This window comes from Agelaius phoeniceus, chromosome 5 (assembly GCF_051311805.1).
Source record: "Agelaius phoeniceus isolate bAgePho1 chromosome 5, bAgePho1.hap1, whole genome shotgun sequence".
In the NCBI taxonomy this organism is placed as follows: Eukaryota; Metazoa; Chordata; class Aves; order Passeriformes; family Icteridae; genus Agelaius; species Agelaius phoeniceus.
Genome location: NC_135269.1, coordinates 6329454 through 6351884, shown reverse-complemented (window position 1 = coordinate 6351884; position 22431 = coordinate 6329454). Strand labels below are relative to the sequence as shown.

Below are 22431 nucleotides of genomic sequence, written 5' to 3'. Positions count from 1 at the left end.
GACCTCTCTGCAGACACCCATAGCAATAGAGGATGTAGAGAACATCCTGGGTTTCACCTCAGGAGAGTGCCCTCCCCTTCAGGCTGTTTGTTTTCCCTTGGCTCTGAAGTTGCCCAGAAAAACTTACCTGATTCAGCCACTTCTGAAATAGGCACGCCCTGCTCTTGAGCCATGAAGCCCAGCACAGAGAAAATGGCAAAGCCAGCAACAAAGCTGGTGGCACTGTTCAGGGAGCAGAGCATGAGGCAGTCCCTGCAGGAAGGAGACCAGAGAGAAATGGGGGTTTCCTGCTGCAGAATGGATCCACTTTAGGATCATGTCTGTGCTCAGCTTCCTTAGCTGGACAGCACTACCAAGAAACAGAAATGTTGTTCTAGAACCCCTCAGAGCAGAGCCAAGAGTTGAAAAGTTACAGGACTACACATGGCACAGTGGGAGAATGGGGCACAACCACACAGCACATAACAATTAAAAAAAATAAACTACAAGAATCCAGAGAATAGCAAAAACAACAGAGAAAATCAGGAAAACAGAAAATTAGAAGAGGAAAGAGGTTGCAAAAGGAAACATAGTTAAGAAAGAGGAGTATCTGAAAGCATGAGGACATACAGGTTCAGCAGGTCTAGTAAAATGAGGTTAATAGGACAATAAAAATCCTCACTGACAAGGGCAGTGTCTATACTGTCTCTATTAGCTGTGCTCAGATGGAGGCTGGGATATGCTATGCTACTTGTCCTGAAACTTCTGTGCTCTTGGTCCTTGTGAAAATTGGGCACCACTCTGAGCTGGCAGGGCTGGAAGCCCCACATCCCTGGATCCTGCCTGGGCAGCTGCCAGAGCTGACCCACAGCATCAGCTGCCATGGGGTAGGCACTGTGGAAAAATTTGGGACACCCAGAGGTAAGCTGCAGCACAAGGCACCTTAGGAATTAGCTGAAGGTGTCAGCACAGCACTGCATTGGTGCCTGAAATATTTTGGGAGAGCCAGGAGAAAGCATTAACTGCCCAATCAACAGCCATGGCAGCACCTATCGGAGCACAGGAGAGATGATCTCCCAAGCACAATTCCATTTTACAATCTGTGCTGGAGCAATATGTGAAAGCACAGCAAAGTCCCTGCTTCTCAGGGCTCTGTAGAGGATGTCAAAAATGGTCCTGATTGCTCCACTGAGCTCCATGTCAGGCCATGGATAAAATAGATCTGTAATCCAAGGGCAAGGAGAAGGCCAGACAGACTTGATTAACCTCCTTGATAGGATCAAAAGGCCACTGGCAGTACATTACTCTGATGATAGTAAAGCACTGGAGACAGGAGGCCCCCATCATCTTTGTACCACCTCCCCTGCCTAGCCAGTGATGGCAGAGCTGGCCATGTCACTCCTGCCCACTCACTCTGTCCAAACAGAGTGTGCTGTCTACACAGTGGCTGGAGATACTCTCCATTTTCATTCCTCCCCCTCCTCCAGTCTCTCATTTCCACACTGACTCGTGCAGGAGAACACTGTTAAAGTAATTTTCTGGACTCCTCTCTTCCCTCAGCCATTCTCTATCCCTGTGCTGAGTCCTCTGCAGCTTCTGCACTCTGAGCAAGTTGTTAGTCACAGCAGCACGACCCAAGGTCTCCCCCAGGGACAGAGCCTGCCTCTGATGCAGCTCTGTGCTATCTGAGAAGATTTCCAGAAGGAAATGAGGAGTGCAGGCTCTTCCTACCTGTAACAGTTGTTGGTGTATTTGTTGTAGCTGCCCAGAGCTGTCAGGCACCCCTCGCAGATGGCGTAAGAGAAGAGGATTTGAGTGCCTGCATCCATCCACACCTGGAACAGAGAAGGTCAGTGGTCTCCAGACGTGGCAACAAAATTAACAAATGGCTGTGCCCTGTCAACAATAACTCCTCCAGTCATGGAGAACAAACCCTGTGAGACAGAAAGGGGATCTACAGTGAATGGAGAATCTGGGATACCTATCTGGAAAAAACTGAGCTATGGAACTGGAAACCCTTTAGGAAAAAGCTCTGAGGAGACCCTATTTTCACATCTCATTTAAGGTGACACCATTTCTCCACCCCACACCTTTGCATTCAAGGTAGAGATGGCATCCCTGATAGCATAGCTCCTTCTGAAGCTCTCACTACAGCTGCCTGTGGTCCTTACATGGCCCAGATGATTAATCTCCTTGCAGAGCCACTGGTGAGTCACCCCAAATGACAGTGTGATCAACAACCTGTGTACTCCCTTCCCTGCTCCCAGACCTAGTTTTCCACCTCTCTGAGGCCACAGTGCACAGTGAAGGGCAGAAAATTGCTGAGATGAGAGATTGCAGGCCAGTGGGGTGTCACACACCCAGGTTTCCCTTTGCTCTGGCATTCCATGGGAAAAGCTGAGTCGGGCTTCTCACCACTGCTCCGGCCTTCTCCTCCATGGAGAGCTGAGCTGCAACTCTGCTCTCACACAGTGCCAGGGAAAGCCCTGAGCTGGGAGATGTGGGCAGGCAGGTAAACAGCCCACCTTTCTGATGGTCTCCAGGCTCCCCAGTCATTCTCTTTTTCCTCTAAGCAGCCCCCAGCTGCAAACATCCAGGCAGATGGAATTTTGTAGCCTTCAAAGAATCCCATCCCAGGCACTGCTGCCTAAGTTCACCCTGATTTCCCACACATTGGCATGTACATAGGAGCCCTTCAGGCACAGACACACATCCCATGTGAACTAAAGCTCTACCTTCTGCCTCAACTCAGTAGCAGGATCTCACTGAGGGTTTCCATGAGCTCCAGTGACTGGTGGAAGTGATTGACCTTTGGCCAGCCCCTGCCCTAGGCAGGTGGGAGCAGCCCCCAGGAGCAGTGAAGGGAACCCAGCTGGTCACAGCCCATGTTGCATGCATGCCTTGGTCTCTTCTGCAAGCACAGAGACCCTTCATGTCCTGGAAGGGTCCTGATGGAGCCAAAGTGCTAACCAGGCCAGAAAAAAAATTAAAAGGGATAGATTATATAACCCCTCCCTTAATTATCTGCATTTAACAACCAGAAAAACTCTCTGTTACACACTAATTATTTTCTATACTCATCTGGCTTTGCTGAGCCCATGAGTAGAAATGACCTAATATGCCCACGTGCTGCAGTCCATGAGCAAAAAGAATGTGCTGTGTAAGGGAACCAGACCCCTCTCAGAAGTTTTAAGGATCCTGGTTGCCTGACCTCCTTTCATAGATGACAGCTAGATGCTCAGCTCCAGAGGCCAGGGCACTGAGAACATCCTTGTGGCCAGCATTTGCCTGACACCACCCCTCACCTGTGGGTCTGCCAGCCTGGACATGTCTGGCTTCAGGTAGAAAATGATCCCCTCAGCAGCCCCTGGCAGCATGACCCCTCGAACCAGCAGGATGAGTAGCATCACATATGGGAAGGTGGCAGTGAAGTAAACGACCTGCAGGGGCAGGGAAACAAGAAGAGAGAGGGTAAGCAGGGAGGGGGCAGGTATCACTTCACCTCATCTGCAGGCCCTCACCCCAGCAAACCTCCCTGACTCTGCTGTTGGCTGTGGCTGCTGCTGCTAACATAGAACAGGGGTGGGGAAAAAAAGTAATCAAGGTTACATCTCACTGGTGATTTAGTTAATCTGCATTTTGTTCTTCATCCAAGACTCTGCCACTGGTTGCTCTGCTTTGTTTTCTCTTTCCAGCCAGTGTAATTTCCCTGCTGTGCAGCTGTTCCCTTCATCTTTTGAAAGCTGCAGAAGAAACCCAGATCTCTTCCCATCACTGAGTTTTAATAAGTTATTAAAATAGTCCTATGCACAGCAAGAGCTTTCCAAATTAAATACCAACTTTTGCTGGCCAATTTGAGACACCTATGAGGCATCTCATTTCCAGAAGGGCTCATGCGTCACTCTCATCCCTTTAATGCCTTTGAGCTCACAGGTAAAAAATGGGGCAACTCAAAGCCTTTAAAGAAAAAGTAGACCATTATTTTGTAGTACCTATTTTTACTTCTTTTTGTGTGTGATATAAATAAATATTACAGTAGAATTAATCATCTCTAAACCATTTCTCTAATATAACATATTATTTTTTCTAGTTGCAAAATATTTGTGAGCAAGTTGCAACTTCTTAACATTTATTCATTATTCAAATTCATCCAAGCAGTGTGAAGGCTTGTTTACTCCATGGATTCATAGTGATAGGCCTGAAATTACATTTTTTTGTGCTTAGTGATAATTGGTCAAATAAGTCACAGTACATGGTACTTTTGCTGTTCCCTGATTGAATGAGAATGACACTCCTTTGGGCACAAGTATTAAAATCTACCTTCAGAAATCAGTTTTAAGAAACATTTATGCATAAGGAAGAGAAACATGGGGGGGGAAAAGGCTTTTAAAAGAAAATGAGTCTTTATGGAGTTATTTGAAATTATTGTCCTGAGGTCACTATGGTTTCTTTAAATTTGGGTTCCTTAAATCACAGAAGCAGAAACATAAGGATCTGGCAGGATTATGTGATTAGAGCAGCCTCTCAGGCAAACACAACCTCCTGTTTAATCTGGAGCTGTTGTACAAAGTTATGCACTTGCTCAGAATTCTTGGGTCTTTCCTAATGCTTGTCTTAGTATATTGTCAGCAAAGAAAAAGAGAGAAGCACTTGAATTTTTTGACAGTGCCCCTGTAATACTCAAAATTACAGCCTGCAGAGAAGACAACTGGCCTGTTTGACCTGTAGTATATTTGGGAACAGAAAACCCCTCTCTTATTGTTGCACCATGTCCATAACACCTGGCTGGTAAATAGCCAATAGCCCTGTACCCTAAAATTTGTGATGGAAAAATCTTCTGTAGTCTCAGGAAGACCATTCCATTTACTATATGTAGTCACTGTTTTCTCTCACTTTCTGGTCTGGTTTTGCCAAACCAAGTCAGCTAAACCAGCCTGACTGAAATACTTTAGCTTTCTCCTTGTGCAGGTAAGTTACGCACACTGGGGAAGCAGTGTGCATAAGGAGAACCATGCAAAGAAAAAACTTAGTGGAGAAGTCTGAGAGCTAAAGAGAACCTCAAGTGATTTAATTATTCTTCCATGCAAATCACACAATCTCTCAGACTCAATTTCTTTTCAAGATGGCACTGTGGTATTCAAAATAGGGGGCATCAGAGCTTCAAGGTTTAAAATGCCATCATTTATCATCCATCCCCTCTTCCCCATGAAGGTGGAGTCTGGATCTCCTTCCTTCAGAAATGGTGGACAACAAGTCTGCATCATCAAGAACCAGTCATCAGCAAAATCTGGGGAAAATCTAGTGAGGGGAGCAAGCTGTTATCTCATTCTGTTGCAATGGGTGCCCAGTGCAGTTTTCAGTTAGCACATAGGATTTAACACTGAAACCCAGGTGTCAAGTGTGAAAGGGAACACTCATGAAGAGTAGACAGTGTTTTGAAGGAAGAAATTAGTTGCAGAAGTTGGTTCCCTCCCTTTGCTATTGGGACATTCCCTGAACACCCACAAGACTAATCATTAATCATCAATCATCATTAATGATCCACCCATCTCATGGCAGCTCCAAGAAAGAGGTCCTGAGCAAATTAAGGCCATGGCAGAGTCCCTAATACCCAGCCCAAGGCATCAAACACTCATTCACTCCAAAAGGAACACCAACCCATCTGCTCTGTAGCATAAACATCAGGAGGAAGCATTGGCTCCAGCCTCATTAGCAAAATGCAGAAAGTCAGAAGAACTGACCCAAAACCTGCAGATTTAGAAAGAGGAAAAAAAGAGAGAACAAGGACAAGAACATTTCTCCCACCCCAAGTATTTTCCAGGATAAAGAAGTAGGAGAGATTCATTATCTATTCTCTGAGCTGGTTACAGGCAGCAGCTTGTCTGTTTTGCTCAAGAGTTTAATAATTGCCAGGGATGGGAAGTCTGCCACTGTAGAGGATCTTGTTGAAAACACCCTCAAGCCACAGCAGGACAACACACTGGTGAGTGCATGATTCCCAAGGGCACTTGGGGAGAATCCATCAGCCAGTGTGGGTATTTGCAAGTGAAAATGTGCCTCAAAACTCCCCTCAGTTCCAAATTCTTTCCCCATTCTCCCCTCCCTGATGGACCTACTAATTTTATTCTTCCTCTTAGGTTTCAAACACAACTGGTGTACATCAGTACGGCCTCAACAGGTATTAAGTTTCACTTTGGTGCTTGTCTTCTGCCTCTACTTCGTGAAGAAGGAAAAGAGATTGGGGAAGAAATAGAAGATGGATACAAGGAGACTTATGGTCTGGGAGGATAATCTCCATTCCTACTTTGCCTGTGGACTTGACCCCTTTCCAGATGCAGAAGTAGCAGATGATCCAGGCCAGCAGGAGACACAGAGCCAGCTCCCAGCGCACAGTGCCCAGATTGTGAATACCATCCGTGAGCCCCAGCACTCGCTTCCTGCCGGTGTCCAGGGACAGGGAGAGAAGCATTAACACTCCACACCCCACTCAGGGTCCCACACAGACCTTTCCCATATTAGCCCATCCAAAGACTTAACAGCCTATCCACAGCACATCTGCCCAGGGCTCCCAGCCATGCACATCGCCCCAGCTCTGCTCCACCGTGTCCTGTGGCTGACCCAAACCTCCCACTCTCCAAACCCATGGTGCCATGCCCATCAGACCCCTACTACACAAAATCAACACCTGCTCCCCATTGCTCCCTGAGCCTGGCAGCTCCCCAGCAGAGACAACTCCATCCAAAGCAGGCCACCAAAGCCACTATCAGCCCATGGTCACCATTCTTCCTCCCCATATGCTACACACACCCTATATTTAAGCATAAAATATCTTAAGGATTCCCATGTCCTTCCCTCAGTCTCCTTCCTTGGAGATTCACCATCAAGAAGGTAGGCCATACAAGAGCTCAGCACTGCAACTCCTGCAGTTCCCAGCAGCCTAAACCCCTTACTAAACCACTTACACAACTCTTCTGCACATTCTGCTCAAAACCACTTCCCTCAATGTCCCCTTGCCCTCTCTACAGAAAACCCAAACAACTGTTTCAGAGGAACCTCAGCTCTCACTAAATATTATGTGCAAGGAGCAGGGCAGCAGAAGGGGGCTAGCACTGTGCAGCCTCTTTTTGCAGCCAGGGGCACCCATCCTCTTCTATGTGCCCTGTGGTAGCTGCAACAAAGGTGAGTCCACCCTTTCAAATGTACTTTAAGTAACAGAAATGGGGAAAAAACCCAAACCCAACTGCTGAAGCTGAGTCCTTGACACCCCTCTTCTTTGTAAGACTTTCCTCTGTAGCATGTGGAGTGGTAGGGTGGCACCAGCAGTCATTTCTACCTCTCCAGGCTGCACTGATGACCCTATCTGGGACATAGTGTGGCTTTGCTGTAAGACCTCTCACTCAGACTGTACTTTAATGTCTCCAGCCCCAAATTCTTCAAATTTTTCCACCTTCCTCAAATTATTCTCTGGCATCTCATGCATGCATCTCAGATCTCTGCTCTCCAGGAATGATCCTGAGCAGCCTGATGGATCACTTCCCGTAGACAGCAAGCAGGACTGGGTCAAAAGAAGGTAAAAGGCAGTTTTTCTCCCTTGTGTTTCACTGTGGAGGACTGTTCCATCTGCTGTGGTCTCATGCTTGCCTGCCAACCTGCAACGCTCAGCACATGCACTCCTGCTTGCAGCAAGCCCTCGCCTGCTTTTGGTGCCTCTCTCAGTGGCCACACTCACCCAGGCAGCCCAGTGCCAGAAAGGGGAACACACCCTCAAGGTGCACATGAGCACCCCTGGTCAGGCACACCATGACCTGCCTTTGGGGTGTGCCCAGTCCTCACACCCAGGGCTCTGTGCCCATCTCCTTGGCAGCTCCTTGTGCTCCCTGTGTTGGATCTGACACGTGGCACCTCACTTTGCTCCTACAGACACACAGCCCCCAGCCCAGGGAGTCCTGCAGCTGCAAGCTTTGGATGAGAAGGAGCCTGAACAGAGGGAAAGCGATCACATACTCCCAAAACTCAATCATTGAGGAGGTGGCGTTCGCTGGCAAGGTCCTGTTGTCCAGGCTGGATCTATTCAGAATGTCCACACAGAGATCTACCAAAAGAAAAGGAAGCTGATGAGGTGAGAAACTCTCTAGGGCTCCTCCAAGAGGGATGTTCCTTCCCCTCTGGACCCTAACCCCCACAGATCCTTCATCTTGTGCTATAGAGCATCTCATTAAATGTCTCACTAAACTCTGGCTCTCTCCAGGTATGAATCCCAATCCAGCAGTCACCAGAGGGGCTTTGGGAAGGGAAGAGGGGAAGGAGAGAACAATTCCCTGCCAAATTGAAAACAGATGACTAAAAAATATAGATTATCAAGGGAGAGCAACTACGAGTAGTCAGGATAGAAAACCTCATTCTCTTTCCACATCAGGCACCATTCCCTGCCCACACATGCACACACCACAGAAGCCTTCATGTTCTCCTTTGCCATCCCCAACCATTACAAAGCATGAAATAACTAAAAACAGAGGAGATGCCACACATCCAATGCACCCCATCTTGCATTTTGCCAGCAAAAGACAATCCAATGGAAAACCAAGGAAACTCAGCTGTTGCTGGGAAACTTCTCTCTGTTAAGAGAACATTTGTGGCTTTCTGTGCAAACAAATCCATTCTGGGGAGCTGAAGGAATTGGATCAGCTCCTTAAAAGGCTGGTTACTTCTGCTGGGATGAAAAGGCAGAGGGAGCTGTGAGTAAAAGGCCCACAGGGTAGAAAAATTTAACTAATTGCAGAAATTAATCATCTGACGCAAGAGAAAAAGGGAGGGAACCAAGCTGCTGCCAAGCAAAACCTGTTCAACATGTTAAAAAATTCCTGACAAGGACATTCATGAGAATTACCTCACATCCACCTCATCTTCTCAGCTTGTGCTGAGCCAAAGTCAAAGCCAGGTCTCCTTTGCAGGGCAGAGTTAAGTGAAAAGCTGAGTGCACAGAGGAAACTGTTCAGGCACTGGCAGTGGCAGCAACCATCCCAGTCACTCCGCAGGAATGGGGCAGAGCAAGGGAACTATAAGATAAACCATTGCACCAGAGCTAATAAGATCCTGCCACATGAGAAGGGCTCTAGATTGGCTTGAAAACTCTACCATCCACCTCTCCTGCTCACCAGAAAATGCCTATTTTTTGGTGACATCACATGCCAGCTCATGAGAGCTTCTTATCCAAACAAAAACAAATATTTTCAACAAAACCTAAATAACTTCTGGGAATTGGAAAGAAGCTAGAAACTGCCCAAGAAAAGGTGTACCTGAGTTCCAGGGGTTATTGCAGCTGACCCATGGTAACACTGAAGAGAAGGAGCTGAACAGGTAGAAGAGTGCCCAGGACAAGATGATGATGTAGTAGATATTCAGATATCCCACAATGACTTGGGTGGCATATCCAATTCCTGTGAAGAAAAGCAAAGGAGGTGAGGATGGGACTGGCAACCAACTCCCAGCACATGAGGCTTAACCCCAAACAAAGACACTGGTCATGCTGTGGTTAGAATGAGGCAACACCAACAACATGGCTCTCCAGAAAATAGTGCAAAACCTGCCTAAGGGAAAGAGGAAGGATTTTGTGGTTGGGCACGCAGAGAGGAAACATTGTTGGTAACTCTAGACAGGTTTGTGGTGAAACAGCCAGAAAACCTTATGCTGATTTGAAAAAAAAATTCTGATGGCTACCATGCCACAGCATCATAATGCCTCCTATTCAGAAAAAATACAGCTCTAGCCTTTGAAGAAAAGAAATGCAGCTGAGTCTCTTACTTTTGGAAAGTGTCAGGCAAAAAAGTCTTACAGCTGATATTCACCATGCTCAGCTTTGGTCCTGGGTCCTGCCTGTGCCCATTGCTCGCTGAGACCTCAGAACAGTAATCAGAGCAGAAAGGCCCAATTCATTTATTTAAAACTGTTTGTCAGTGTCCTTTGAGATACCCCTGCTGGTCCAGCTCCAGGTCTGTGCCAGAGCACAGGGGTCTCCAGTGCAGGAGGTACCAGACTCCCCAAGGAGTTTCAAATAGCACTGCATGCCCATGCTCAAACAAACTAACCAAGCTCCACTCTGCCTGAGCACAGGTTTCTCCATCTGCAAAACATGGTTAATAAGCTGTCCTCTGGACAGAAGAATTGAGGAAATTGTATTCATGAATATATTAATCCCATTAAACAACCTTCCCCAAGGCCCCAGAAGTCCTGGCTGTTATCCCTGTGGCTTAACTTCATCCCCATCCCATCTCTGGGCTGTCAGACCCAGTGCACACAGTCTGATTCCCCCAGTTTGAAGGATTCCAGCCTGCAAATGCTGCCACAGCAGCCCTGGGCATGGGAGTGGGCAGGGAAAGCACAATAAACCAGACAGATTTCCTCAATCTCTTCTCCCCTCACTATTTGTCCTGAACCACACACAGATGTTTGTACATTGCTACTTCCATCCTCCTCCTTCAAGCTGGCTGTCCTGCTTCTCCTCTCTCCCAGGTTCTGAGCTCCTCAAAGCAGAGACTGTGGTTCAGGTGGACCAGCACAGCCCCCAGGCAGCACCACACACCCTCACTCACATCAAGAGGGGTCAGGGAACTGCCCCTGCACACACAGCGGGCAGCAGAAGGAATAACAAGGCTGGGAGATAGAAGAAGGGAGGGAGAATAAAAGAGAAAGGAAAAAAAAAAATAATAATAATATTTAAAAAAAAAGAATCTGAGTCACTGATTTTCAGAAAGTGTTGTCAGTAAATACTGTAACTTGACTGACCTTCAAAGATGGGACAGATCTTCCTCCAGGCTGTCACCCCTCCCTGGCTCGTGTACTGCCCCAGCGCCGTCTCCAGGAGGAACAGAGGGATCCCACAGGTGAAGAGGAAGATGAGGTAAGGGATGAGGAAGGCTCCTGCAGAGAGGGTTAAAATGCTGCCTCAGAAACCTCTTCAAAAACCTTATCCTTAAAATCTCTTGCCAGGTACCTGGGACCACAGCTGGAATCAGCTACATAAACATAAATATTTCACTGAACTAAATGTGAAACCTCTGGTAAAGAAACAAGGTCTCCATCACCATAATTTTTAGAAAAAAAATACATGGGTGGTTTGTCTTGTGCTACTGCAGCACTTCTGCATTTGGCATAGGCCAAAACCTAGAGGGGTAAGGAGTAGCCAGACAAGGAGCTAAAAAAAGATAGTGCTGAAGAAGTTCTCCCTGCTTCATGCTCCTGACCTCATTCCAGCTTTCAGCAGGAAGGGGATGAACAAAATAAGTCCTTGTTTCACATAACCACATTTGTTCTGCCTTTCATGAGAGTCACAGCAAAACTCCCACTTGCCCAGAGGATACAAACCTGGAGGCTGGTGACATTTCTTGGTAAGTAAAACGTTTGCCAGGATATAAATTTACTTGAGACATATTTCACGTCAAATTTGGAAAGTAGATTGCACCAGAAAAATGGAAATAGGGGAAGAATATCTTTCCAGCATTTTCAAAATGAGCAAGTTTAACTTCTACCTTCAAAATCCATTACTTGCTAAAATGTAGAGAAATGTCTGAAGAGAAATCAGCCTGAAATGGCTCTCAGATTAACCCTTGTCAAAAGGGAAGAGGAAGGAGAAAAGAGCAAGGCTTTTTCCCAGAAACAATGACCAACATAAACTAAGCATAAGAAAAGACAAACAAAAATAACTAAAAAGTTTCATGCCCTGAAGAAATGGCTTAGTCCTCTGTTCAGCTGCCTGAGATTTTTTTGCACCTTTTCAGTTATGTTGTCAAACCAAAACAACAAGTACCTTCACTCCTCTGCTCAAAACTGCTCCTGAGATCTCATTTTCACAGCTGACCTTCCTTCTGACACCTCACCCTCTTTCTCCACATCCTTAGTGTAGATTTTCACACTCCTGCTCCCCTCCAAACAAGATAAGGTGACTGCCTTCCTTGCTGAAACAACTGTGGCTATCTTGCCACTCCATACAAGAAAATTTGGTCAGGAACACCTGTCTTGCCAGGGCCTGGAGAGCATCTCAATTGCTTGTAACCAAGACGAGGGTGCCTTTCTCAGCCACCGTCCCCCCTGGCCCTCTCCTCCCCTGCCAGCACAGGCATTCACACCGACATTCCTTCCAGTGACTGTGAGCAACCAGGAACACTTGCCCTTGTTTTTAAGCCAACAATGTTACAATAACAAAGAACATCCAAATTTCCCCTAAACACAGCTGTGTGTAGCTGCAGGAGACCTGGGGCCAGAGGGAAGGAGGCTGGTTCTCAGGGTCAGTCCAGATTTGCAGGGTAGGAAGTGAGAACTGCAGACCCTGAACTAGAGGCAGCTGCTGCTTTTGGTGTTGCAAGACATCTATGCCAAATCTGCAAGACAGCTTTATTATCCTGCACACAGATGAGCCTTTCAGCAGACTCCAGACCCTCTCCTCTGATACAATTTGTCCCAGAGGTTGACCCATTTTGGTCTCTGAGCAACGATGACTTTCTTCCACCTCTATTGTCCTGTCTCTCTTAACTGTCCCACAGCAGTTACCAGCTGAAACTCCAGCTGTGATCGCCTCCTCAGTTTGCTGCTCTACTGAAGGAGCCTCAGCCTTGAGTGGGGCCCCCAGAAACAGATCCTCTTCCCTTATGAGTCAATAATAAGTTCAGGATGCTGAGCAATTAGATCAAATCTGATAGTGCAGCAGCAGATAAGGTTGCAGTTGGTCACTTTACAGAAAACTAGCACTATTGTTTCTATGGCATCTCTCTTCAGAGCTGTAGAATCATTTCAGCACATCCAGGTGGAGAAAGGTGACAGGACAGCAGTCTCAAATTTGGAGGGTAAGGGTGGGACAGGGATGAAGCATTTATAGGTGGAAAATGCCTTTTTTTGCAATTTCAATAACTTTTCCAATGCTGAGAATGCTTTTGAGTGTCATGGGAAATACATTGCCTTGTCCTGTATCAGTCTTCTGGTCCCCTAGAGCCCTGGAAAGAGAAAAGGACCTTCTACAGCAGTAGCATACTTTCTGCAAGGGAGCTGTGAGGGAAGGACACTCCCATTCTAACCTCTCCCAAGCCTAGCCTCCTTGCCCTCTGAATCACACCCTTAGCTATTCCAGAGCAGTTTAATTAAAAAGAAAAATGTTATTCAATAGATATTTAAAGTGAACAAAAGTAGCCTTTTCACTTACACTTATTAGCATACAAATTGCAAGGACTGCTGAACCGGGTACCACAGGCACAAACTATGCAAAGATACCATCTGAGCTCAGGGAGAAATTTTCCATGCAAAACCCATGACTCCTCTCTCAAAGCATCCCTGCAGAATGGGCTCCTCAATCAGATGCATCCCCAGTGTTTCCTAACCTGTGCCCATTTGACTTGCTCTTGGGTGCCTCCCATCAAAATATTGGAGAAGAAAACTGGAGGATCTGCTAAAAATCATTCCAGGTGCAAGAAAAACTTAACTCCATTTTCTGTAACCATTTCTTACCCTGCCCCTCACTGGTTTTGAGGATTTATTTCTTGTCTCTTGTTTAATTTGGATAAACTCCAGCAACAGCAGAGGACAGGAATTTGGAAGCCCTGGGGAAAATTACAGTGGAACCACTCAGCTATTGGTGAAAGCTCATGGCACCTTGGAAAAGAAAGGCCTCTGGGGCATGGTCTGCAGAGAAAGGAAGCTCAGAATAGGGGGGTGGGGTGTGAAGCAAATCCCAGACCATTAATTCAGGGTGTTTTTAGAGAACAAGAACAAAAGAGAAGTTATTGCTGGATTTGACATGTAATTTGCTATTCCTCCTTTTCTTTTATAAAGTTAGATTTTTATTCACTGAGAAAAGTTAGTGACAGTCAATTATTCCCTTACGGTTTCATTTTATTGTTATGAGAAATTTTAACTTTTAACCATGTAATGATCTTATTGCAGTATTACTACAAGAGAAAAGGAGAGCCATGCAGAGAAACAAAAGGGAAGGTGAATGAACGTTTTTGGGGTTGAATTTTCCTAATAGTGGTTTGATCACTGTGAGAATTGCTCCAGGGGAAGAGGCAGAAATCTCCTTCTAGAGTGTATCAGGCCTTGGCTAGGATACCAGCACTATCTAGGCCTTTCCTCCTCTGTAACAAAGGATGGATTTGACACCAGCAGTAGGAAAAGGGAATATGTAGGAGGAGGTTGATGTTGGCTTTCTGACCACTCACAGCACCTGGTATTTTCTAAAGACCAATAATTTCTTGAGATGCCCAACAGCCTTAAGTTGTTACTGGGGGTCAATTTTTCAGGATTCCAGATTTGAGAATGCTGCTTTAAGGAACAGTATCCACTGGGGAGCTGGATTCACCCCTGAGTTTTTATTCCTCCTGGTTTTGGCAGGAACTAACTTGTTGAAGGAGTGAATAAGGGAATACCTTAGGGAGTACATAGAAGAATTGGGTGCAGGCATGTACATGTCTCTCACCATACCTACAGATCTAGAACAACTCACGTGTGCTGTGCACTCACCACCTCCATTCTTGTAGCAGAGGTATGGGAACCTCCACACGTTACCCAGGCCAATGATCTCCCCAGCCACTGACAGCACAAACTCCATTTTGTTCCGCCACTGGCCTCTCTCTTCAATTTCCTCCATTCTTATCTCTTCAGGAGACATGGTGGCCCCATTGTGTTCTCCTTCTTTGGATATGGCTCTTGTCATGGCTCTGTGGGACAGAAGGGAAGGAGAGCATGGGATGTAGGGAGCTGCTGCAGGACACGCTTGTGGGAAGAGGAGCAAGGGGACCAGACACTACAATAAGATGTGGTTCCAGTATCAGTATGTAAATTTAGGCACATCTAACTGTGGCATTACTGAGCAGAAGCTGGCCTTTCTAGAAGTGATTTGCTTTAGCAAGGGACACACATTCCCTTGTTGAGATTAGGAAAATAGACTGGAAACAAGTCTCTCCAAAGCAGCAGCATCTCTGCTTCCATTCCCATCAGCTGGGGCTGCACAAAAACCAGGGTTTTGTTCCCTTGTAGCAACTTGCAAATTCATTTTGCTGGTGGTTCAATAAGTTTTTTAATAGCACATCTCTCATTCCTACTGTGCCACCTAAAGGAACATCCCCATCTTCAGGGAGCCACAGAGACAGCAATCTGCATCACCCACAATACTCAAGATTTCCACTGCCCCTGGATCTGCTCTGGACTATTTAAACTTGCTCTCTCCCTTGGCTCTGGAGGCAGCTCAAGCCAAGGATCTCTCCCAGTCAGCAGCTCAGTGGTGAGCAGGACTTCATCACCTTTGATGTCATTTACCTTATAGGACCACCAAATCTTCTACTGACCCTTTGCACCAGGACCATGATGCCAAACTATTCCCTCCCTCCTTGTGCCTGGTGTCCCTCCAGCCATGTCCCTCTGGACAAACACCAGGTATGAGCCATCTCATAGTGAGTGGGGACTACCAGGGAACCTGACCTAACTGGAAATAAAAGCAAATGTAAGCCCAAATATCTAACTGTCCCAGCAGCCAAGGAACACTATGGCACTTGTTTGGGTGTAGTTTCCAATGAGGCAAGGAGGAAGCAGGAGCTGGTGGGCCATGCTCACACTTATCCACACAAGGCAGCATCATTATCAGTGTCTCATTTAGTTCTGTAAAGGAAATCATTCCTAAATGCTAACCCTCAGGATATATCAGGCCCTGGGGCAAAAAAAGATGCTTGTGTATGAAAAGACAACTTCTAATGAATGTTCACAGCAGAACAAGTAGTTCTTTGACATAGGCATGTTTCCTGCCTGTTATTCAAGTAACAAAAGTAAATCAGATCTCACAGAGTAATACACCAATTGCTCTCCAAATGCCCTAGGCAACAACAGGCTTTGTTCCCCCATCTGCTCTCCTGAAGGGCTCATCCTATTTGCTTTGCTACCAGCAGCAGATTTCCATGGATGCTGAATGGAGGACTGAGTCTCATGCAAGCCATCAACCAGTGTAAGAGGGGCTGCAACAAGATCAGGGGGACATAAACCAGAGAGGAGAGCAGTCAAAGGCTGGTGAAGATCATCTTCCAGGCTAATAAAACATCCTTTTCAAAAACAAGGCAGAAAGATCCTGGTCCCTGCTGAATTTGAGAAGTTTTTAGAACTATTGCCAGTAAGAGCCTATATATGGGTAGTGCTGCAGTGGGCACAACCAGTTTTGGTGTCAAATGCAGATGCATGAGGGCACTGAGGAAGCAACCTCTGTTTTATCTCCAGCCCTTGCCCTTTATGGTCCATATTCTGGAAAGCAACTATTTGCTGGTATGGCTTGCACTGAGCCAAACCACCAAGGACTACGACACCTGTGGATCTACATGAGAGTGGGAAGGTGAATCAGCCCTCTAACAGGCTCCTAACAAACCTCTCACCCCACATTTAAAGAAGGTGGTGAAGCCCAGGAATCAAGGCACACGCCCTAAATGCTGGCTTGCAGCTGCAGCTCTGCAGCTCCCCAGTCCCAGATTTTCTCCCTGCACTCAGCCCTTCTGTTGGGTTGGACTGGGAGATGGAATCATCAGGTCCTCCTGCCAGCCATTTCTCAGCTTCTGAAGCCCAGGCAGGGCCCTTTCTCCCCACTGGCTGCCTGCAACAAGGCCTGCTAGCTGGCTAATCAGTTTATTCCAATGCTGCAGCACAGCCTCCTCATCTCAGAGGAGCAGAGCTCCACGCACTGTCAAATGTGAGAGAAAAAGTAACACGTACTTAATGAAACATGTTTGATCTGTCACAGTCCTTGGCACATTCCAATTTGCTGCAGTCCAGGACACGTTATCAAGTGCAGCAATGTTTAAGTCTGGGTTTGGTGAGGATGTCCCAGGAAGCTGGCAGGACAAGACTAGCTAATTCTTGGGTTTTATTCTTTTAATGTAAGGTGGATCCAAGAGCCAGCCAATTTCTGCTAATATTTGTAGATTTATTTCATTTTTGCTAGACCTGTTTCACACATGGGTGCAGAGGAAGGTCACAATCAGAGAATCACCTCCTCTCACCTAGTCCTGGGAAGGGAATGTATGAGTGCCAGCCCACAGCCCCAACCCTGTCACCAGCCTCCAGCTCAGGGACACCTGGACCAGGACTTTTTATCTTTCCTCTGACTCCTGAACAGGCCAACACGAAGGACAGAATTTGGGATGCTGCAATGAGGAACACAGCTGGGAGAAACACAGAGCAGCAGGGGAGACACAGCACTTCTGCCTTCATTTTCCTATTTTAAGAAGGGGGAAAGCACCCTGGCTATGAAATCAAATCTTTTCAAGTGGGAACAGATGGTGGATTAAACTGGTGCCTAAAGTTCTGGCTCTTCATGGCATGAAATACAACTTCTCCTTCCCAGACAAAGCCATGCACATTACACATCCCCACTACTTCCCTCTCTGCTTCGCCTACTGTTTCTATGAGAAAGCCTATTCATACACCTCCTGGCTCTTTTCCTAAACATTTAATCCTACTGTGCCCCTGCTCTGTATGTTCTTAGGCCAGATGGGGACTCAAATAACTTCTTGTTTCCAGCTAGGAAGAATTTGGTTCTCCCACAGCAGTCACAGCCACCTACTGGGTTACATCCTCCCCAACAGACAAACATTCTCCTCTTCCTTTGGTTGCCCCCTCCCGAATACATGAGTTTGGAGTAAAGACTGTGCCCCTCACTGCTCGCCTGCACTTTTTTTGCTGTTCCTTCACCAAAGTTAGGAGAAAAACCCTATGACCACTTCATTCCCAGACTCTTTTTTTCCTCTGCCACAAACTTTTCCCAACTGCTAAAATGCCATCTTGGTGCAATCCACCCTCTATCCTGCTCCTGGAGCCTCTCCCCACCACCACCTTCCCTCCTCAGGTCCTTCTGACCTCACCTGTCTCTTCCAGAGGTGCTCTGCTGTATTTTCAGCCCTCAGCACTTGGAGGAGATGGTTTTTTTGCCCTTCACAGAAATGACCTGTAGTCTGTCATCTTCCCACAGAGAGCAGTGAGCTCCCTCTATGCAGCTCCATAGGAAATGGTACAGTATTTGGTACTGGGCTTGGTGCATGGACATAGCCACAATTTTTTTCCCCAAAAGATTTATGGCTGGGAAAACAAGAATACACCTGGATTCCTGCAGGACCTGAAAAGAAAGAAGGCAGCATGCAGGCAGCCATAGACCCAGAGCAACAAGTTCCACTCTTGAATATTTGAATGAGGTAACACAGTCTCCCCTTGGTTATAAATTTTGGACTGTGTTTGTCCCACACCTACCACCATGAGATCCTTCAAGTATGGCCACAAAAGGCAAGGAAAACCAAGGACATCTCTGAAGCATTGTGGTCACTCAGCAGTTGCCTATGATGTGCTGAACACACAATGCAGATATGCAGGAGAATGGCATTTTTTGGCTTTGTTTGGAAACAAGATGCCACTGAAGGGGAGAGGCAGTAATAAGAAAAGAGGAGAAAGAAAGCATCATTTGAAGCAAGATACAGTGCTATCCTCAGCCTCTCTCAGGGTAAAAAAGGGCTTTTTCAAAGTTCCTCAGGTGAGGCAAGGAACAAGTGAGACAAGATGAGAGAGAAGCCACCTGGAGTTTTGGCACCAGAGGAAGAAGCCAATAGAAATTCTCCTAAAGCTTTTATTTCAGCAAACTTACTGCCTGTTCCCAACTGCTGTCAGACAGGAGTTCCTACTGCTGGGAAGTTAACATCCTCCGTTTGACCTATTTTGCTGTTTTATCATAAGGCAAATGAGATGAGGACAATCTCCAGAGGGAATAGTCAAACAGAGGGAACAGCAGACAAAAATGTCTCTAAAAGGCAGCTGATAACATTTATGAGAGGAATCACAGTGTTAAAGCTCCCTTGGACACTCAAAGGTACTGCCTGAACTGCAGAATCACAGGTGACAACGCAGACAGCTGCAGTGCATTTAAATTTCTTGGTTTCATTTTGAAACAAGCAGCAACCAAGCACATAAACTGCAATTTAAGATGGGGAGGGAGGAATCAGGAAGCAAGACGACTGGGCTGTGTTACAAAAGGAGGAGCAGGAGGACACATAAAATTCTCGGGTTGCGCAAGCGGAGCCAGCAGTTAGTCAGCAGCTGAAACCCTGCGCTGCATTTTGATGGCAGGAGGCGGGGGCGGAGGTGGGAGCAGAGACAGAAAATCAGGGCTCAGCATGGAACAGCAGCGCCGAGGTACAGCTGAAGGAGCCAGCCCGGGTAAATTAGTGCATGGGGGCTGCTACTGGAATCGGTCATCTCTGCGAGATGGACAAGAAAATATTAGCAGTGGAAGCAAAGTGCTTTCCAGCCAGTCTAAGAGCAGCTACATGAGCAGAGACAGCTGCTTCCAAACGGGAATGCTGCTGGAGAATGGCTCACTCCAGCTGCATAACAGAGAAAGGCAAGGAAAGATGTACAAAGAGAAAAACTGATCAACTTCAGGACAGCAGCTGAAATTAAAATGTCTTTCATTTCAAGCAATTGAAAGTTAGTTGGCTTCTTTACACTTTCTAATTAACTTCCAGGTTCTGTGGGCTGCAGGGTATTCTCAAAGCATCTGTTCAGAAACGTTCATGAGGCACAGGAGACTGTTCCAAGAATCAGATCCTACCTATGTTTTCTCCAGTGTGAAATAAGAGCAATGCTTGTGCAGAGAGTTTGCTACTTACTGACACCAGAAAGAGTGAGATAAGGAACTCAGTGAGTTCCTCATGAGTGAGTTCACTGATGGCATGGACATCTGCAATACAAGATGCAAGGATTATAGAGCGTCGCCCTTTAGAGCACACACCCCCAGTGCAGGAGGGTGCCAAATGGGTCCTGCTCTGGCTTCTGCTGCTGGACAGGAGACCCTCTGAAGCTTCTAACAGTGGCTGGACTTTTCTGAGGATCAGTGCAAATCTCTTGCTAAAAGCAAGGTAGGCTGTTATTCCCAGAGCCAGATGGGTTTTTGTTGGTGTCCCTGGATCACCATCCCTGCTCTGGGCTACAGAGACACAGAGGTGGTTTCTTTCTCTAGCCTAGAAAAGAAAAAAAAGACTAACTGATGAAGTCCATAAATGGTGTCTAAATAGGACTAGAAACCAGCCTTTGCACCAAACCAGATAATCTCAAGACCTCCACTCAGCCCATAATCTGGCTATATACAGTGCAACACAGCAGGAGGGCCAGCCACAGCAGGATCCATTCTTCTTACAGAGCACCAGCAATAAGTCTGGTACAGCCACAGATCCAGCCAGGCCCCAGTGGAGTCCCTAGAGCCACCTACCCCATGACTGGAGCTATCAGACCAAAGTCCTGGGGCTGCATTGGGCTGGCTCAGAGGTCCTTGTGTGCAGCCAAAGCGTGTGGCCAGCACAGCTCCTGTCACTGGCTGGAGAGCAGAGCAGGTGAATGGCACAGAGGGTGAAAGCCACGCTGCTCCAGCACTCGCTCTGCAAACAGGTCCCTGCACAACGGGGCAGCGACCTGTGGTGCAGCCCAGAGGTGCTCCACAGGGACAAGACAGTCTGCAGGGTGCCTGCAGGGCTGCCACCTCTCTGGGGCAGCAATTTCATGGAGCAAGACACCAGCCAGCAGCCCTGGGCAGGCCAGGTGAAGAGATTGGAGGCTGCCAGCCCCCAGCCCTGCTTGGCCAGCTGCTGCCATCCCTGCAGCTGGGGGTGAGGGCAGAGTGGGAAGCAAAGTTGCTAGAGCAGGAGAGCAGAGGAGCCAGCACTGCAGCCAGTGGTTCAGAGGAGGGAGAGGAGCACAGGGAATTTGGCACCACACTGCTCTAGGCACTTGTATCTAAGCTCCTCCAGGTAGGCACACCCTGCCTGACCTCCCAAAAGCACAGCCTGGGGACACTTGCTGTCAGTGATGAGAAACAGGAAGCACAAGAGAAGAGCATCAAGCAAGACACTTCCAAAAGCCAGGCAAGGCTGAGGCATAACACACTGCCTTATGCTTCCCAGCAGGGAGGATGAGGGGAGCCAACAGTGTGTGTGGCAGAGCCTGGTCCCTCAGCACAGACGTGTGTGGCCAGCACAGAGCAGGGCCACAGGGCTCCCTGCCATGATTGTCCCCACACTGTGCTCCCTGTTCAGCCCTGCACAAGCACAGCACCCTGTGTCAAACTCTGGGCAGGCTCAGCCAACCCCAGTTGGTGCTCAGGACAACTCACATCAGGTGAAATCAGCACAGGCAGAGGCGCACAGAGACCGTGATTCCAGCAGCGCCTTAAGTGTTTTCCAGCAGTTCCTGCCATAATGCCACACTGGTGGGAATGTGGTGGGAATGCATCCCACCTGTACCCTCCAAGGGGCCTGGAACCTGCTCTCCAGCCTGCAGCACCCAAAATTTCCTCTAGCCCTGCCCAGGACCACAGCCAGGTAGAGAAACAGCATAGGCTCTTTAGCCTGCCCTCTGCAAGGACCACATCTGCAACCATGAATCCAGAAAAGTTGGGCTGCTGCAGAGCTGCAAAGGTCAGGTCCAAGGTTCAGCCTCTCGTATCACCAGCTGTCAAAGAGGAAAAACTAGGGCAATGGTATTTCCACTGGCATGAGATGAAAGCCCTGATTAGTAGTGATTACTTTAAAAGCACTGTTGATTTAAGAAGACACAGATCAGGTGTTATGAAACCCTCATGTGTTCTGCCCGCATTTGCTCACAAATATGCCCACAGATCCCAAGAGTTTAGCACATGCAGAAACCATGCTGTCTCCCTGCCTCAGCCCTACAGGAACAAATTTGATGAAAACTTCAGGGCAAGGAGAACAAGAAGTGCACTCCCAGGCTCATCTTTTAAAACTGCAGCTCTCAAGTCAATGCACTGGGGTCAGCACCTCTGCAGCACAGGAGAGGACTCATGCTGGCAGTAGCTGAAATGCCTACAGCCTACTCCACTCCTAGTGCCTTGGCCCCTGTACCTATTATCAACCAGCCAGCTCTGCCCTTCATCCCTGCCCCTGTCTCGCTCACTGTTGTCTCTGTTCTCAATATTTCTGCTGTCTGAGTACTTACCTGTCACTCTCTCCCTTTTTCTCTGCTGCCACAACCTTCAGGATCAATTACCCATCCTTCAGGCATCTCTTTGCTCTCAGCTTCCTGGTACCCCCTGTGCAGCATCTCAGCCTGTTCTTTCTTTATCCAAAGGAACCATTGAAAGAAAAACCTCTTCCCTGGGTTGATCCGAATCGATTATTTCCTCCTTATTGTCCATCTCACTCTTGCCTTACTGAACCTTGGGAAGATTTTGCCCTTGCAGATTTGCTGGCCCACTCTCCAGAGCACAGCAAGCAGCTGGCGTGCAGCAGCTGGCTGCGGGAGGACCGGAGCCATGGCACTCCCAGGGTGACACAAACACCCAGCCAGATCTGCTCAACGAGCAAACGCCCAACTCACCTGAACCCAGCGCCGGTCTCCCCCAGGCAAGCCCCTCCCGTCCCACTGGAGCCCAGGCAGGGAATC

At 47.5% G+C, this 22431-nt stretch overlaps 1 protein-coding gene across 1 annotated transcript in view; it reads right to left on the bottom strand.

The window, feature by feature from the left end:
- LOC129119189 (sodium- and chloride-dependent betaine transporter) overlaps positions 1 to 22431 on the bottom strand; it is a 38055-nt gene extending 15624 nt beyond the window's left edge. The window contains exons 1-9 of the mRNA XM_077178221.1: positions 22366 to 22431; positions 14482 to 14678; positions 10762 to 10896; positions 9276 to 9416; positions 7984 to 8071; positions 6284 to 6416; positions 3285 to 3419; positions 1711 to 1814; positions 128 to 252 (exon numbers count right to left, since the gene is read on the bottom strand). Of these exons, the coding sequence (XP_077034336.1) occupies positions 128 to 252; positions 1711 to 1814; positions 3285 to 3419; positions 6284 to 6416; positions 7984 to 8071; positions 9276 to 9416; positions 10762 to 10896; positions 14482 to 14674 (1054 nt within the window). The 5' untranslated portion in view covers positions 14675 to 14678; positions 22366 to 22431. The remainder of the gene's footprint in view (positions 1 to 127; positions 253 to 1710; positions 1815 to 3284; positions 3420 to 6283; positions 6417 to 7983; positions 8072 to 9275; positions 9417 to 10761; positions 10897 to 14481; positions 14679 to 22365) is intronic.